This window comes from Raphanus sativus, chromosome 7, assembly GCF_000801105.2.
Source record: "Raphanus sativus cultivar WK10039 chromosome 7, ASM80110v3, whole genome shotgun sequence".
Lineage (NCBI taxonomy): Eukaryota > Viridiplantae > Streptophyta > Magnoliopsida > Brassicales > Brassicaceae > Raphanus > Raphanus sativus.
In genome coordinates this window covers 14,015,090-14,032,480 of record NC_079517.1, presented here as the reverse complement: position 1 = coordinate 14,032,480, position 17,391 = coordinate 14,015,090, and the positions used below count along the sequence as shown (strand labels likewise).

The 17,391-nt window shown below is 39.5% G+C and overlaps 3 protein-coding genes and 1 non-coding gene across 4 annotated transcripts; all 4 read left to right on the top strand.

Annotated features, from left to right (window-relative positions):
• Positions 1 to 1,005: 1,005 nt before the first annotated feature.
• LOC130498034 (protein FAR1-RELATED SEQUENCE 5-like) lies at positions 1,006 to 3,480 on the top strand. Its single transcript, XM_056991368.1, has one exon. The coding sequence runs from the start codon at positions 1,006 to 1,008 to the stop codon at positions 3,478 to 3,480; it is 2,475 nt and encodes an 824-aa protein (XP_056847348.1).
• Positions 3,481 to 12,027: 8,547 nt separating this feature from the next.
• Positions 12,028 to 15,410, top strand: LOC130497866 (long chain acyl-CoA synthetase 9, chloroplastic-like). The gene is made up of 11 exons (XM_056991108.1): positions 12,028 to 12,188; positions 12,399 to 12,929; positions 13,003 to 13,257; positions 13,340 to 13,471; positions 13,572 to 13,745; positions 13,852 to 14,081; positions 14,169 to 14,286; positions 14,385 to 14,516; positions 14,609 to 14,743; positions 14,832 to 15,038; positions 15,129 to 15,410. The coding sequence occupies exons 2-11, from the start codon at positions 12,399 to 12,401 to the stop codon at positions 15,294 to 15,296; spliced, it is 2,082 nt and encodes a 693-aa protein (XP_056847088.1). The 5' UTR covers positions 12,028 to 12,188; the 3' UTR covers positions 15,297 to 15,410.
• A 904-nt stretch (positions 15,411 to 16,314) lies between these two features.
• On the top strand, positions 16,315 to 16,387 carry TRNAQ-UUG (transfer RNA glutamine (anticodon UUG)). The gene has a single exon. It is a non-coding gene; the product is annotated as a tRNA-Gln (tRNA).
• Positions 16,388 to 16,691: 304 nt separating this feature from the next.
• Positions 16,692 to 17,359, top strand: LOC130497868 (acetyltransferase At1g77540-like). Its single transcript, XM_056991110.1, has 2 exons — positions 16,692 to 17,023; positions 17,100 to 17,359. Exons 1-2 carry the CDS (start codon positions 16,712 to 16,714, stop codon positions 17,169 to 17,171), a joined length of 384 nt encoding a protein of 127 aa, XP_056847090.1. The 5' UTR covers positions 16,692 to 16,711; the 3' UTR covers positions 17,172 to 17,359.
• The last annotated feature ends 32 nt before the right edge of the window (positions 17,360 to 17,391 follow it).

Below are 17,391 nucleotides of genomic sequence, written 5' to 3'. Positions count from 1 at the left end.
TTAAGAAGGGAAGTATTCTAATTTGACCTAGTTGAAAAAAATTCATTCTCATTACCCTACCAAAATTCTATATACCCCACTTTTTTTCCCTATAATTCCCTTCTCTTTATTGCCCTCAAGTATTTTATTATTATCCTTTCTCAGCGGTCCCCACGTCCCTCCATGTCTCACGCCACGCGCTTTCTATATTATCAATCGCAGCTTCTCTTCCTCTCATAAAGCCAACCTTAAACCCAACCACCTAACAGCCGACCCCACATCAACCCACCTCTCTCATTCCAACAGCTGTCCCTCCTGTCTCCTTTCTCCCATCAAGTTTCTCTTTCCCCCAACCACCATCGAACTTCTTCTCCCCTTCCACTTGAGATTGGCGATTTTGAAGCTTTTTTTGAGGTAAAATCATGCGTTTTTTTTACGAAATTTTCATAATAATATTCTACTTATGTTCTATGTATTATGTGTAACGAAAAATGAAAGTATTGCTGTAAAATTCGTGAGAGTTTTGAAAGAAAAATGAAAATATTAGATTTCAAAAAAATCTGTATTTTTCTCTATTTTTAACACGGTTTTGAAAGAAAAAAACATGAAATTTGTGTTAGACGATAATCTGGGTTATGTAACACGTTATTAGTTGATTAAAAATACTTAAAAAGATGAAAAACTAAAGTTTTAGGTAAAAATGGAGGTTTTAGGTATTTTGTTATGAAAAGGGATGCTTAAGGGCGATTTTGTATATTTGTTCTTGTTTAACACTGTTTTAAAGCAAAATAATGCATTACAGTAGTAGTAAACGGTACTGTGGGTTGTATAACACCCTTTTGGTCAGTTAAAAGTGTTAAATAGACAAAAGCAAAAATTTATAAGAATTACTGGAACTACTGGTACTACTAAAGTGAAACGTGTATTACTTGTATTACTGGAACGACTATGTACCAACGATCTTGGACAACTTAGATTCTTTAAATGGTTAACTAATCATAGTTTTATTTCTTTTCAGGGAATTATATGGCGTCTCCTATTACAATCATATGTTTTGACTATGGAGGAAGTTACATCAAGGATGGGGCTGATATAAAGTGGATCTCGGGAGAAGATCAAATTCACACTCTAGTGATGAAAAAATCCGTGGAAGAGGTTACATATTCTGAATTGGTCGAGTGTATATGCAGAAAGATTAAGGCAAATGGAGATGGGATGGTGAAGATTAGTTACTTTCCATTGGTATTGTATTCCAACAAGCCATCATATATTTGGAGTGATGAAGACGTTTTGGGTTATCTCATGCAAGTAAATCATGATAAATGTAGAAGTGTTTTACATGTGGAGATCAGCAGTGACATGGATGATACATATGGTGGTCTGCCGCTTTCAGGAGATGATGAAACTGATGAAAGCTATGTTGGTCTTTCTGATGGAGAGGATACTGATACCGAGGAAGATGAAACTGATGAAGATGAGTCTGAGGAAGATGAGACTGAGCAAGATGGAGATGAGCAAGATGGAACAAATCATGATCATGAGATGGATGGCATGGTCACGCTTTACACAGCTGAACAACATGAAGACTTTGAGTTGCATGAGAATTTAGAGCACGGGTATGAAGGAACAGAAGTCGGAATGGAAGTTGAAGCTGCAAGAGAGGGAGTTGAAGCCACAACAGTTGTAGAAGAAGAATGGGATGATGGTCTTGATTTGGTTAAGGGTCAAGAATTCAGAACTAAGACAGCCATGCAAGTTCTAGTTCAGAGGGGTGCGCATAAGAATGGTTTTGAGTATGACACACTTAAGTCCGATACTGGGAGATTTGTGGCAAGATGTCGAGGAGCCAAAGAAGGTTGCAAGTGGTATTTGCGTGTAGTAAAGCTTAAGAATTCAGATCTTTGGACGGTTAGAACTTACGTCAAGTCTCATACATGCTCAGTGGTAACTACAAGTACCCTTAGAAATGGAAGGAGAGGCACACCACAGGTTGTTGCATCTGTTTTGGGTGAAGAATATCCCGGTAGATATGACACACCAAGATCAAGTGATCTGATCAGTATGGTTACCCGCAAGGTTGGTGTTAAGGTATCATATGCCACAGCATGGAGAGGAAAAAGGCTGGCTGCTAATGAAGTGCGAGGTACTCCGGAAGAGAGTTTTTCTATGATACACTCCTATATGCACATGCTTAAGTTGAAGAATCCTGACTCGGTAAGTTATGTTGAAGTAGATGCGGCAAAAAGATTTAAGTATCTATTTTTCGCATTTGGAGCTTCCATAGAAGGGTTTGTAGCGATGAGGAAAGTTATCATTGTGGATGGAACACATCTTAAGCATGTTTATGGTGGAGTTCTGCTTGTTGCGACGGCTCAAGATCCTGATCGCCACCATTACCCTATTGCATTTGGTGTAGTTGATGGTGAGAAAGATGAAAGCTGGACGTGGTTTATGAATAAATTGAGGTCAGTGATATCAGATGTAGACGGATTGGTGTTTCTTTCGGATAGAAATGCGAGCTTGATCAAGTCAATACGTGAGGTGTTCCCAACGGCCGCACATGGGTATTGTGTCTGGCATTTGTCTCAAAATGTGAAAGGACATGTATTCAACAACAGAGACGTTTGTGCAATCAAGTTTAGAGAATGCGCATATGCTTATACAGTGGCTGAGTTCGATGTTCTCTATGATGCTTTTTCCAGAAAGTATCCTTCTGCTGCCGAGTATCTAGAAAAGAGTGTTGAAGTGGGAAAATGGGCAAGATGTTATTTTGAAGGAGACAGATACAATGTTGACACAACCAATGCAGCAGAATCTATCAATGGTGTTCTTCGGGAAGCGAGGAAATACTTCATGCTACCGATGATTGATGTTATCATTAAGAAAATGGCTGAATGGTTTAACAAACATAGGAAGAAGGCAGCCCAAATACCAGCCACGAAGAAGCTTGTGCCTACAGTAGAAACCCAGTTGTCAAAAAGATCTTTGGAAGCGAGGTGTTTAGATGTGGTTGAGATAAACAGCTTTCACCTTGAGTACAATGTCAATGGTAGTGACGGAAAGGTTTATACGGTTGATTTGGCAAGAAAAATGTGCAGCTGCAGGTGCTTTGATATAGACAAAATCCCGTGTGTTCATGCATGTGCTGCTGCCAAGTTCTTGAGCGTTGGAACGGACCTCCATCTACAAGACTTTTGTTCGGTATACTATACGGTGGAGCTTTGGGCGTTGGCATACTGTAGGACGATTTATCCTGTGCCACATCAGTCTGAATGGGTTATACCAGATGAAATTCGAGCACTAAAAGTTCTTCCTCCATTATATGTTAAAAAGAAAGGACCCACTCAGAAGCAAAGGTTTCCATCAGCCGGAGAATCTCGTGGACGTGGAAGAGGGCGAGGAAGGGGAATGGGAAGAGGAAGGGGAAGGAGCAGAGGAAGGAGAGGCGGACGTTTGTATGAGTATTTTGAGTGTGGAAGTACTTCTGCAACCGCCGAGTAGCATGGGACTCTTGTGATTTGAACTATGTGTAATATGTGTAATATGGAACTACTAGTACTACTATTGGAACTACTATGTGTAATATGGACTACTAGCACTATTATTGGAACTACTATGTGTAATATGGACTACTAGGAATTACCTAGTACTACCATGAACTACCAAAAACTACCATGTATTACTATGTGTTATGCATGTTTCTAAAAACCTTAATTTTCAATAAATTATTTATTTTTAGAAGATGTATCTCATATTTAACGTGATTATATGTCCATTCATGTGTTTATTTTTTAAAATAGACATAAAATTCTCTTAAAATCTCAACTTGGTAGAAAAATTCTCATTTCAATAGAAAACATCCTTATACTTCCTTGTTAATGTCTTGATGGGAAGACTATGATGAGATGAATTTCTAAAAACACATATTTTCTGAATTTTTTTTCTGCCAATTTGTTATATACAGTCTAAAACTATCTAAATGAATTGGTATTACTAATTAATTTAATTTAATGACATTGTATTATTAAAAAATGCTATAATCTGCAAAAGTATTACTATGAAGAATGAAATATTACTACCACCTTGAGTACTACTAAGAGTAAGATAAATATTATTTTAATATTCAAACATGTTTGTTCAATATCATCTTTAACACGTTTTAGACATGTGTATATATATATTTTTTTATTCTACAAAGTGTTGACATTGTGTTACACGTTTTTGACACGTTTTAGACATGTGCATATATATATATATATATATATATTTTTTTTTTTATTCTACAATGTGTTTGTCTTAGTAATACCTAATAAGTCAAGTAATACGAATTTCCTTTATTAGGACAAAAATTGCCTTGTCTTCCATTAGACCAAACCTGCTTCAAGACAATCACACAACACAAAAAGATTGCACATCCTACATAATAGAATCCAAGCATCATACATAATAGCATCCAAAAACCAACAAGAACATAGCATCCTACACAAGTTCACAACAAAGCCGAGATAAATATTAAACATATCATCCTACAATAGTTCACTAAGCCTCAGTTCTTGGCTTCTTCTTCCGCCCTTCAATCTCATCAGTGTCAGCTTCAGTGAAAGGAGAGGAAATCCACTGTGATCGTATACGTGTCCTTGGCTGCTCTGGCGTCCTTGTCTCCTCTGGCATTGTGAACTTCTTTGGGTCAGTAGGCTTTCTTGGTCTACCCCTCGCCTTAGGCCTATGCTTAACCCCAATCCGAGCAGGAAGACCCTCATCTCCCTCAGCTCCTACAACAGGAGCTCCCTCATCTACAACAGGAGCTTCCTCATCTACATCAAGCTCATCCGTCTCCTTGTCAGCTCCCTCATCTACAACAGGAGCTCCCTCATCTACAACAGGAGCTTCCTCATCTACATCAAGCTCATCCGTCTCCTTGTCAGCTCCTTTATCCACAGCAGGAGCTCCCTCATCTACAGCAGAAGTTCCCTCAGCCGGTTCTCCATAGCTCTTGCAAAGTGAAAGAAGCCATTCTTCTTGTTTCTCTTCATCACATGTTAGCACCAATCTCTTACGTGGTGATTTCCAATTCCCTGATGGTTTCCTCGCGGCTGCCTTAGTCCTACCACGTGGTGGTGTAGGAGTCTCCATAGGTTGCTTCTCAGCCTCCTTCTCTTCAATCTCAGCCTCCTTATTTGTTTCAATCTCTTGTTCTGTTTCAACCCGAGCCTCTTGTTCTTCCTCAGGTTGTTTCTCTTCCTCACAACCTTTATCTTTATTCTCCGTTTCAGCCTGCTCTGTTTCTTTCTCTTCATGGGTCAAGCCTTCACCTTCTTTGTCTTCTTCAGGTTCTGCTTCATGCTCAGGTTCTTTTTCTTCCTCAGAACCTTTATCTTCTTTCTGAGCCTCTTCAGCTTGAGCTTCAGCTTCAGCTTCAGGTTCTTTTTCTTTCTCAGAACTTTTATCTTCCTTCTGAGCTTCTTCTTCACTCGCTTTCTCAGCTGTTGGCTCCACGAGGTTGCTGTCATAACGCCCATCATTCCAACCATGATCCATGGTTTGGTACTCAAAACCATCATCGTTCTCCTTCTCTTTCTCCTGCTTCTTCATTTCTTTCTCAATGCCATCAAGTCTCTCCTCTAATGTCTTCTGCTTCCTGGCCTTTAGTTTTAAACCATCTTGCGTCCGCTCAATGGCATCAAGCCTCTTCTCCATTGCTTTCATCCTCTTAGACCTTCTTTTTAAAATAACATGGCTCTTCTCCACCACACCAAGCCTCTTGTCCATTGTCTCTACCTTCACAATCACTTCACTCAAAGAAGCCATCATCCTCTCTTCAAACCCTTTCAGAACGTCCTCCAAACCATGAACAGAGGAGGATGCTTCTTCATTCACTTTCCCTTTTCCTTTGTCTTTTTTCTGAGGAAACTCCCTTGCAGCCACATCCAACTCATAGAGTCCTTGCCAAAAGATAGGCTTCTCCTTAATAGTCAGCCATGTGCTCCACAAGTTACTCACTCCTTCTTCATTTTCATAGTCTGGCTCCCCCTCACATATACGTGCCATGAGAGGTTCCTCATCAACAGTTGGAACCAAAACACTATCAATGACCTGAAAAAATTATCAAAACAATATCACACACATATTTTAACTCAAAACACTATTTATTCCACTCATTTAATAAAAAAAAATATTCAACTCATACCGTAGTGTGTCCAAGCGTGTCGTACAAATCCTGGAGTGGATAACCTTTCATGCTGTTACTTTGGAACCGTTTCTTGCACATCCTCGGGCAGGAGCTGAAACAGCCAGCTACACGTTCTCTGAATCGTGCATTTAGAGCTGGAATACACTCAAATGCCAGGATCTGAATGTCAAAACAAAGGAGTCAGAGCTGATTCACAAAACAAAAACAATTATATAAAGATGTAAAATTTACCTCCAAAGGAACTATGAACCCGGGAAAGTTGACATTCTTCTTAGGTTCCCCTTTGAGTTTCTTCATCACGTAGTTAATGGACCCGATCGCATCATCGAACGTCAAGCGACCCCATGGAAAGGTTTTGCAAATTTCCACATCGTTGACGACTCTTAAAATGAAAGAGTCGAATGGGGCATTGTACCTTGCCTTCGCTCTGATAACCGTGCCTAGGAAGTAGAGCACCGCCATCCTGAGTCGATCCCCACATGCACTCATACTCAGCAACTTCTCTCTCACAGATTCCATTGTTATCTCCTTATGCGAGCCAAAATGCCTATCTACAAAAGCAAAGCTCCCCAACTTCTTATAATTCGGTGGGTAGTCACGGCAGTCCAAGCCTGAGATGAGTGCATGCTCTCTCATTGAATACCGGAGGGGCACGCCATTAACCGCAAACCAAGCTGTGTCCTCTCCCTCGTGTAAGGGAATTGTGCGCAGTAGCAGCGACCACATACCCAGCAGCCTCAAGTTTGGTTCATTCGGCATGTGGAAAATGTGGCAAAACTGAGGGTGGTTTTTGAACCACTCCAACTCGGGCGACTCATCCTCGGGCGTAAGCTTCTTCAAGAGGTCCACTGTTCCGCTCACAGAGCACTTGCTCTGTATCTTACACGACTTGGTGAATTCCGTGTTCTTGAAGTATAGCTCATCAGGTGGCAATGGTTGACATTCCTGCAAACCACATTAATTTATATATATTAGCACTTTATTTATTAATCTGTCTTAATAAAATCAGTAGTACTAGTACTACACCATACTAATACCAAAGAAATGTTGGAGAATGATGATCAGTGTGAGTCTGAGATGTTGAGAATGCATACCTGAGATGTTGCAGAATGATTTTCGGTTTGAGTCTCATTCCCGCCGGAAAGCTCTTCATCAGCTACTGGAGCAGGGTTGTGTTCTTGAACCTTTTCTCTTGTGGAATTGTTTTGTTTCTTGTTCTGCCTTTTCCCCCGCTTACCACGGCTTGTCATTCTCCTATAACAACAAACAACTATTTATCATTATCAAACAGTCAACATTCAATCCATAAGGTCCAATCCATAATTGTATTAACCATTTCCACCATTTTTACTAATAGGATTTCAATTAAGTTACACAAAAATAAAACAATTTTTATCAATATCAAATCGATTAAAGAGAAGAATAGTCCACATCAAATCGATTTGAATCATATATTTCAAAGAAATTCACTTCAAAATTTCTTTATTTCTTTAAGCCAAACAACCACACATCATATATTTCAAAGAAACCGACATCAAATCGATTTGAATCTATGAAAAAGGTATGAAAAAATGTTACCTTACACGCCGAGAATGGTGATGGAAGAGGTTACAAGAGGATGAAAAGAAGCTTGACGCCGGAAGAAGAAGGTGATTCTGATGATGGACAAGAGAAAACGTGGTGGTTTTCGGTGGATTGCGTTGGGTTTCAGTGGATTCCGGTCGATTTCGTCGAGATCATCGGAGGCGGGTTCTAGGGTTTTTAGAGATTGATTTTTTCGATTTGGGGAAGAAACTGTCGATGGTCTGTTTGGGAAGGGTTTGATCTGTTTGGGAGAGAGACACTGGGAGAAAGAGAGGGTTTGGGAGAGAAACACGCGGGTCACGCTCATGGATCCGGGTCGTATGAGTCGGGTCAAATAAAGAGAGGTTGGATCCTGTAAATATCAGATTTCATTAAGGGCAGTTTTGTTTTTTCTCACATTTTCGATAAAATAAGATTAAAATATAATCTATTTTATTGATGGGGCAAAATAGAATAAACAGTGTAGTGACTAGGGCAAGAGAGAATAGAGTCCATTTAAGAATGCAATCAAAGAAACTAGCAGAGTTTGAAGAAGCGTTTTAGCAAAAAAAAAAAAAAAGAGTTTGAAGAAGTGGCATTTCAAAACATGGTGTTAAGATAATCCTACCGGATAACAACTATAGTTCTTAATACTTTCGTAACTTCGTCTTTTAGTATGTTTTATTGAAAATGTTAAAAGAATTATCTTGGAAAATACTGTATGTAAAAAATACTTATCCTACCTAAGTTTACCAACGTTTAAACCGTTTACCTAGATACAAAGTTGGCTTTTTCAACAGGCAAAAATCTTGGTGGAAGTTGAATTGGACAAACAATTCCCGCAGAAGATCGCTTTGAATGACAAAAGAGGTACTATATCATTGGTTGATGTAGAGTATTCATGGATCCCAACTATGTGTGGTATTTGTGGACACTTAGGCCATAAAGACTCGAGATGTCTGCAAAAATCTGCTCAGCCTAGGAACTCTACTAATTCATCTACAGATCAAGTGGGAGCTTCGCTTGCTTCTGCAAGTGTTTATCCTTCTGTTTCTGTCTCTGAAGTTAATCCAGATGGTATAAGTATTTCTGCTTCTGTTACTGTGGCAAGGATTGATTCATCCACTATTCCAACAGTCTCTACTCCAGTTGCTGCCCTTGCGTCAGTCACAGGAACTCATGTTGTTGCCGTTGCATCAGTTACAGAACATGTCCATGCTTCAATGGCTCCTTCACCTACTGTGAATATTGGTTCAGTCCATGTCCCACCCACTCCAGTCTCCACCACAGTCATTGAAGCCATGAAAGCATTACCTACTACATCAGTTGCTACTTTAAAGTCTACATCAGTATCTGATGGCCAAGTACTAGCCTCTTCACTTTCATCCTTTGTTGAGATCCTCCCAACAACTACTGAGTCAGAATCAACTATTCCAGCCACCATCTTTAAAGCAACAGTAACAGCCACTCCTCCTAGTAAATCAGCCTTGTCTGAAGATGCTCCGCTTAATACAGACCATGCAACTACTTTGGAAGATTTTCCAGCCACTGGGAGTGTTTTCTTAACGCCCCCACCCGAAGCTTCAAGTGAAATTCCACCACCCACTTTTGGAGGTTTGCCTTTTACTCCTTTCACAGGTGATTGCACAGGTTATTTTAATGAATATGAAATGGCCCAACGATCACGACATGGAAGAGAGTTGAAACCATCCCAAAAAGTCCAAGATATGCAATGGCATACGGTAAGAGGTCGCAAAAGCCGGGGCTCTCGAGGGAGAGGTCGTCACGGAGACCAAAACTAAAGTTATTTAGTGAGCTAATTCCTCGCTCAATTTCTTCAAATGCTCAGAGATTTATGATGTAATTCTCTAGCTCCATATGATTTTGTCAATCATCTTTCTTTCCCAAGCTTTACTTTGAACTCTATGATGTCAAAACTCATAGCCTTGTAATTTTATTTTCAGCACTGCAATTTAAATACGAAAGCCCTTTTTCAAAAAAAAAAAAAAAGTTGGCTTTTTCAATGGGTCAATTTGCTCAATATTCATATGGGCTCTGACAATTAAGAATATAGCCATGTAAGAAAAAGTGTGTCAATTTGTACCATAATAAGACATTATGATCCTTTACGGAGAGCGAGCGTAAGAGTGAGTGTGTGTATTTCAAACGCTGAACTATATACTATTCTATATATAACATACATATAGAATAGATTATTCCAAACATAAATGTAAACCCTAAACCCCAAACCGTAAACCTTAAATTCAAATCCTAAACCCTAAACCTAAACCTAAACCCTAAACCCTAAACCCGAACCATATACCCTAAACCCAAACCCAAACCATATACCCTAAACCATAAACCCTAAACCCAAATTTTGAACCATAAACCCAAATTATATATTCTAAACTCAAACCCTAAACCCAAACTATATACTCAAACCATATACCCTAAACCCAAACCCTAATCCTAAGCCATAAACCCTAAACCCAAACCATTATCCATTACATGACTATGTTATACATATTATGGTATGAAAAACTCGATACACCCACAAACTTTGTATATAGGAAATTCTCTAAAATTTCTTTAGAGAGAGAGAGCTGATGAGTGGCGACGGTGTTGGAGAACAAAACAATGTAACTGATCAAGTAGTGAGTAAGAATTAGGAAGCAGAGATGGAGATATGAAGTGCAAAAGAAAAGAAAAAGAAATGTATCATACTATACTCTAATTTAAAATACAGTATAGTATGATAAATTGAGAGAGAGAGAGAGAGAGAGAAACCCTAAACCCAAATCATATAGTATAGGAAAAGACAAATAAACAAACACAAATCCATATATCCTATCCCAAAAATAAAATTCTAAGCCCAAACCCTAAACCTTAAACTCAAACCCTAAACCATAAACCCTAAACCCAAACTATGAACGATAAACCCAAACCATATACCTTAAACCCAAACTATGAACCATAAACCCAAACCATATACCCTAAACCCAAACCCTAAACCCAAACCATATACCCAAACCATATACTCTAAACCCAAACTCTAATCATGAACTCTAAACCCAATTTTTTATCCATTACGTGACTACTATACAAATTATGGTATGGAATACTCGACACATCCACAAAATTTGTATATATGAAATTCTTTAAAAAAATTTAGAGAGAGAAATGATGAATGGCAACAGTGTTAGAGAATAAAACAGTGTAACTGATCAATTAGTGAGTAAGAAGAATCAAGAGGCAGAGAATGAGATATAAATTACAAAAAAGAGAAAAAAAAAATTATCACACTATACTGTAATTTAAAATAGTATGGAACATATGACGTATGATCTGGAGATAGGGATTATAAAAAAAATTAGAGCAGTTTATAAATATATGTCAGTTTTACAACATTTAAAACATGTCATATACAAAAAAAAAATCTATATTTTTAATAAGTATATAACAAATTCAAATTATAATTTTTTAAACTTGTAAAGTGAATTAAAAAAGAGAGGTGAAAATGAGAAAGGGTAATATGGCAAATAATGCATAAATATCATAGCCTAATTGCTCTTATGGTTAAAGACTTAGTTTAAATCCTACTATGTATATGCATCCAAATTTTCCTTTTTCAATTGACCAATTGTTAGTTTGGTAGACGACCTAATTTATAACATTTCCTCTTCGATAAACTGATTTTGGACCCAGAGCATAGGCTTCAGGAAGATATCTAATTGGGCGCACTTACAGAATTCAGATGTGATTTAACAGTTAGCCTAGCATCCTCATGAGTCCATGACTAGTTCCATGCTTTTGGATTTGTGTAATTTAACCAAGACTCCTAATGTTATATGATGTCTAGAGAACTTAAGAAAAGGAAACTTGGTTTCAGGAGAAGAATCAGTCTCAGAAGTAGGTAACCAACACAAGTGTCAATTCAAATTCCAAACTGATCTAACTCAACCAAAATATTCCTAATTTCTCCAAAAAATATATATTTAATCTAAAGAGAAGAAGACTCCAATATTTTTATGGGATTACAGAAAAAAAAAAGCAGTTAGATATGGTTGTGAAATTAGGTGCGAAAGGTATGAAAATGAGCGTTTTGTGGGAGTAGAGAGAGATTCACTTATTTTGGCGTACCAACTGGAAGCAGGCTCTATTTGCATTGCATGGCTGTTTTGTCAGACTATCAACCTAACACACATCCTACGGTCCAGATCATCTCTCCATCCTCCACGTCATGTGTGATCCACGTGTATGGTCTCCTTAAAATACTTCAAAACCAAAAAAAAACATTTATTTATTTCCTTTCTTCTTCGCTTCGTGACTCTCTCCGCCTCCATCCACAGTCCTCTCGACGTCTCCGCTAAAAGACCATTCTACCCCTCGCCGCCTCTCTCTGTAAATAAGAACCTCTCTGCTCTACGTGCTTCTCCGTTCATCTTCTTCGATCACTGTAAGCTCTTCTTCTTCTACATTACAGATTACATTCATGGAACTCTCTAAAAGGCTTTGATCAGTTTTCTCAGATCTCTCAAAAAGTTCAACACTTTTTTGCTGTCTCAGATCAAAATCAAATTTTTTAAAAAGATTCTAACTTTACTGAGAGACTTGTTCTTCTACTTTTTTTAACCAATCTGTACTCTCTTCTCTGTATTGCTTGCAGATGATTCCTTACGCAGCTGGTGTCATCGTCCCTCTAGCTCTAACCCTCCTTGTCCGCAACGCCAAGAGAGACAAGAAACGAGGCGTGACCGTCGACGACGTCGGCGGAGAGCCGGGTCACACCGTGAGGAACCACAGGTTCAAAGATCCAGTCAGCTCTCACTGGGAAGACATCTCCACGCTCCCGGAGCTCTTCGACATCTCGTGTAAGAACCACAGCGACAGGTTCTTCCTCGGGACCAGGAGGCTGATCGCTAGAGAGGTCGAGACGAGCGAGGACGGGAAGGTCTTTGAGAAGCTTCATTTGGGTGAGTACGAGTGGAAGACGTTCGATGAGACGCTTGACGCTGTGTGTAGCTTCGCTTCTGGTTTGGTTGGGATTGGACATAAGTCGGAAGAGCGTGTCGCTATTTTCGCGGATACGAGGGAAGAGTGGTTCATTGCGTTACAGGGTTGCTTTAGGCGTAATGTCACTGTGGTTACTATCTATTCATCTTTAGGAGAGGAAGCTCTTTGTCACTCCCTCAATGAGGTAGGGAACTCTTTGCTTCTCTTCTCTGTTTGTTTTTCTCTTCATGATTGTTTCTCTCTTTTGTTTTCTTCAGACAGAGGTTACAACTGTGATTTGTGGTAACAAAGAACTCAAGAAGCTCATGGACATAAGCCAACAGCTTGAGACTGTGAAACGCGTCATTTGCATGGATGATGAGTTCCCATCTGAGGCGAGCAGTACTTGGACGACGACTTCACTCTCTGATGTTCAGAAACTTGGCCGTGAAAGTCCTGTTGATCCTAGCTTCCCGCTTTCAGCTGATGTTGCTGTTATTATGTACACTAGTGGAAGCACTGGACTCCCTAAGGTTAGTAGGTTTTACTCTTACCTTTTGTTGTTTTCAGAACTTTTACTAGTAATCTGATTATCTCGCTTACTAAATCGTATAGGGTGTTATGATGACGCATGGTAATGTCCTAGCTACGGTTTCAGCGGTGATGACAATTGTTCCAGACCTCGGGAAGAGAGATACATACATGGCGTATTTGCCTTTGGCTCACATCCTTGAGTTAGCAGCTGAGGTATCTTCAAGCTTTGTTGATCAGTATTGCGTTTGTCCTGCAGTTCCTTGTCTCTCTCAATGCGTTTATTGAATATGGGTTGAGTTTCGTTGTTTTGTAGAGTGTAATGGCGACTATTGGGAGTGCTATTGGGTATGGATCTCCCTTGACGCTCACTGATACATCAAACAAGATCAAAAAGGGCACAAAGGGAGATGTCACAGCGCTAAAGCCTACTATAATGACAGCTGTTCCAGCCATTCTTGATCGTGTCAGGGATGGTGTCCGCAAAAAGGTTTGTGCATGTTAGATACACACCGAAACTCTTTTGCTCTGCAACTTGTTTAAATGTGATTAAGGCCTTATAATTGCATAACCGCTGACATTTTTCGGAACATCAGGTTGATGCAAAGGGAGGAGTGGCAAAGAAACTGTTTGACTTTGCATATGCTAGGAGACTATCTGCAATCAATGGAAGCTGGTTTGGAGCCTGGGGACTGGAGAAGCTCCTATGGGACCTGCTTGTGTTTGGTAAAATCCGTGCAGTCTTGGGAGGTCAACTCCGTTATTTGCTCTCTGGAGGAGCCCCTCTTTCTGGTGACACTCAGAGATTCATTAACATATGCGTTGGGTAAAAGCATTCTGATAGTGTGGCTGATCTATGTCTTCGTTCCTTTTACCATTTATGTTATGAACTAACGTTCTGATGTTTCCTCAGGGCTCCAATTGGCCAGGGATATGGACTAACAGAGACTTGTGCTGGTGGAACCTTCTCGGAGTTTGATGATACATCTGTTGGCCGTGTGGGTGCTCCCCTTCCTTGCTCCTTTGTTAAGGTAACCTCTTCACCTGATTTTTCCACCAGTCTTGGTTCTTCAAAACTTATCTGACTTGTTTGCTCATCTTATGATCATATGCTTATTTTTTGTTTCAGCTAATAGACTGGCCGGAAGGCGGGTACTTAATCAGTGATAAGCCAATGCCCCGTGGTGAAATTGTAATTGGTGGCTCTAATATTACACTTGGGTATTTCAAGAATGAAGAGAAGACTAAAGAAGTTTACAAGGTTGGTAACTCAACATCTACCAGTTTCTGCAAAGATTGGTTGGGTTTTTTTTCCCCTCTAAACCGTTCTGTTAACACTTCGATGTCTCAAAGGTTGATGAAAAGGGGATGAGGTGGTTCTACACAGGAGACATAGGACAGTTTCACCCTGATGGTTGCCTTGAGATTATAGACAGAAAGAAGGATATTGTTAAACTTCAGCATGGGGAATATGTCTCCTTGGGCAAAGTATAGTCTTCTCTCAAACCTAATCTTCACTCACTATTCAAGATAAGCGTATTGTATTAATATGAACTTTCTTTTTTGATGTTTGCAGGTGGAAGCTGCTCTAAGTATAAGCCCATACGTTGAAAACATAATGGTTCATGCTGATCCGTTTTACAGTTACTGTGTGGCTCTTGTGGTTGCTGCGCAACAAACGCTTGAAGGTTGGGCGTCAAAGCAAGGAATAGAGTTCACCAACTTCGAAGATCTGTGTGCTAAAGACCAAACCGTGAAAGAAGTGTATGCGTCTCTTGTTAAGGTAATGTTTGTTCATCCTGAAAACGTAGCAATTCGAGTCCCCAGTCAGTTCTTTTTGTATAATATATGTTTGTGTTGTGTGTTATGTTAGGCGGCTAAACAGTCGCGGTTGGAGAAGTTTGAGATACCAGCAAAGATCAAGTTGTTGGCGGCTCCATGGACGCCAGAGTCAGGGTTGGTGACAGCAGCACTAAAGCTTAAAAGAGATGTAATTAGGAAGGAGTTCTCTGAAGATCTCACCAAGCTATATGTTTCCTAATCTTCTTCTTCGTCTTCTACTATCTTTTTTTTGTTAAACTTTCTATAAACACACAACTTGTCTGTCTTGCTCTTTAGTTCGGTTTGCTTGAGAGTAGAAAAAAAGAGTGTTGACTGTTGACACAAAAACTTGCATTGGACTCCCACAATCTACAGACTACATGCTATCGACTTAAGGACCAATACAACTTCCTGGACCATTATCATACTAAGGAAATTGCTTGCCAAGTCTTGATCAATTTGTCATGATGCAATAATAGTTGCTATAGCCTATTATTATCTTTGGTTTTTAATGGAAAAAAATAGTTTTGGTTCGTGTAAATAAAAGGTAAAGCTTAAAAATGTTCCAGGCAGTAGTAGGAGAAAGCTTTGTTCGTTCAGTCTTTCTTTTTCTGTTAGTCCTTGTTTGCCATTGGGACGCTATCGGATCTCGATGTTCTTCAGACAGTCTTCCCATACAATGGAACAAAGTTTTAATATTCAAGATTCTATTCTCTTGCATGTTTACTTGGTTGGGTCGGCTCTCAGTCCTTACTTCATCTTAAATGTTGCTTTCTGAATTTTGTATAGTGGAGGCTGCTGATGATAAGAATAAGAGCAGCTTGTAAAATCATCAGCTTCGTTTAATGATCAGCAGTCTACCGATGGTCATTCAGATGGAGGTGAAAGAGTGGATGTCATGAGTTGCTGCTCTGAATCATGGAGATCATCCTCATTTGATTGAAAAGAGAAGCCTTCATGGAACTTCTTCTTCCATTGAAGTTGATCTCATGGGTGACTTTCTTGAGATTGAACGTCTGTAGTGATAGGTTTACCCGGGACACCAGATGGAAACGGTAAGAGTGGAGCTGAGTCCTGACTCCTGAGTCACTCTGATACTGAAGAGGCTGTTCTTCAAGAAGTGTCTCTCCATCAATAAAATACAGAACTTAAGATCAAACAGGCCTCTCTAAACTGTTGCTATATGTCGGTGTTTTTTATCAGTCTAAATATTTTATGTTTACCTTCCTAACATCCAAGGTTCTATGGTGTAGTGGTTAGCACTCTGGACTTTGAATCCAGCGACCTGGGTTCGACTCCCCGGTAGGACCTTTTTTTTTAATACTTTTTGTATGTTCCAATAAACTTCGTAATCAGCGGAGAACATATTCAAAACTGAATGTTCTTCATCACTTCTCGTCCTTTTCAAAGCATTTATGTTTTCTTGTTAAGACAAGATAATTTATGACATTTAATTAGTGATGATCGTTAGTTAATAAGCCTTTTGTCTTGGTATCATCATAAAAGTAATTTTTGTTCCAATACGTTTAAGACGCCCGCCTACCTGAAAGGCCTACAACGACGATCCATACTCATCCCATTAAAAGGCCCAAACATAACACAAATGACAAAACGGAAGATCAGGAACCCAAGAAAATGATGACACTTTCCTTTGGTTCACGGCTTTCTCATTTGGCGATGGCGGCCACATCGGGAGCGAAGACTACGGCGACTGAGCCACCGACGAAGATAGTATGGAACGCGGGGAAACACCGATTCGAAACCGAAGACCACGAAGCCTTCATCGACTACAAGCTGAGAAACGACGGAAAAGCAATGGATCTGGTCCACACCTACGTCCCATCCTCAAAACGAGGGTTAGGTTTAGCTTCTCTCCTCTGCGTCGCCGCCTTCGAACACGCTTCCTCTCACTCCCTCTCCGTCATCCCTTCCTGCTCCTACGTTTCCGTAAGATCTCTTCACTTTGATCTTTGAAAATTTCATGGATCTTGAAAAGTTGAAATCGGTGCGTGGTTTTTTGCAGGACACGTTTCTTCCTAGGAACCCAACATGGAAGCCTCTGGTTTACGCAGAGGATCTTAAGTCTAGCATTTGAATGAAGACGGTCGTTTTTTAAAATTGTTGTTAAGCTTTGTGTTTTCAATGTCAGTTGTTGGTTGTGTAATCAAGATCTGTCGGAGACAGATGTACTAGAAACTGTAATAAAGAAGTCTTTGAATGTCTGTATTTGACAAAATAATCGTTGATTGATTGTAATGAAATATTTGGCAGACAGTTGAAACACCTCAAGAAATTTTCGCAATTATCATATTATA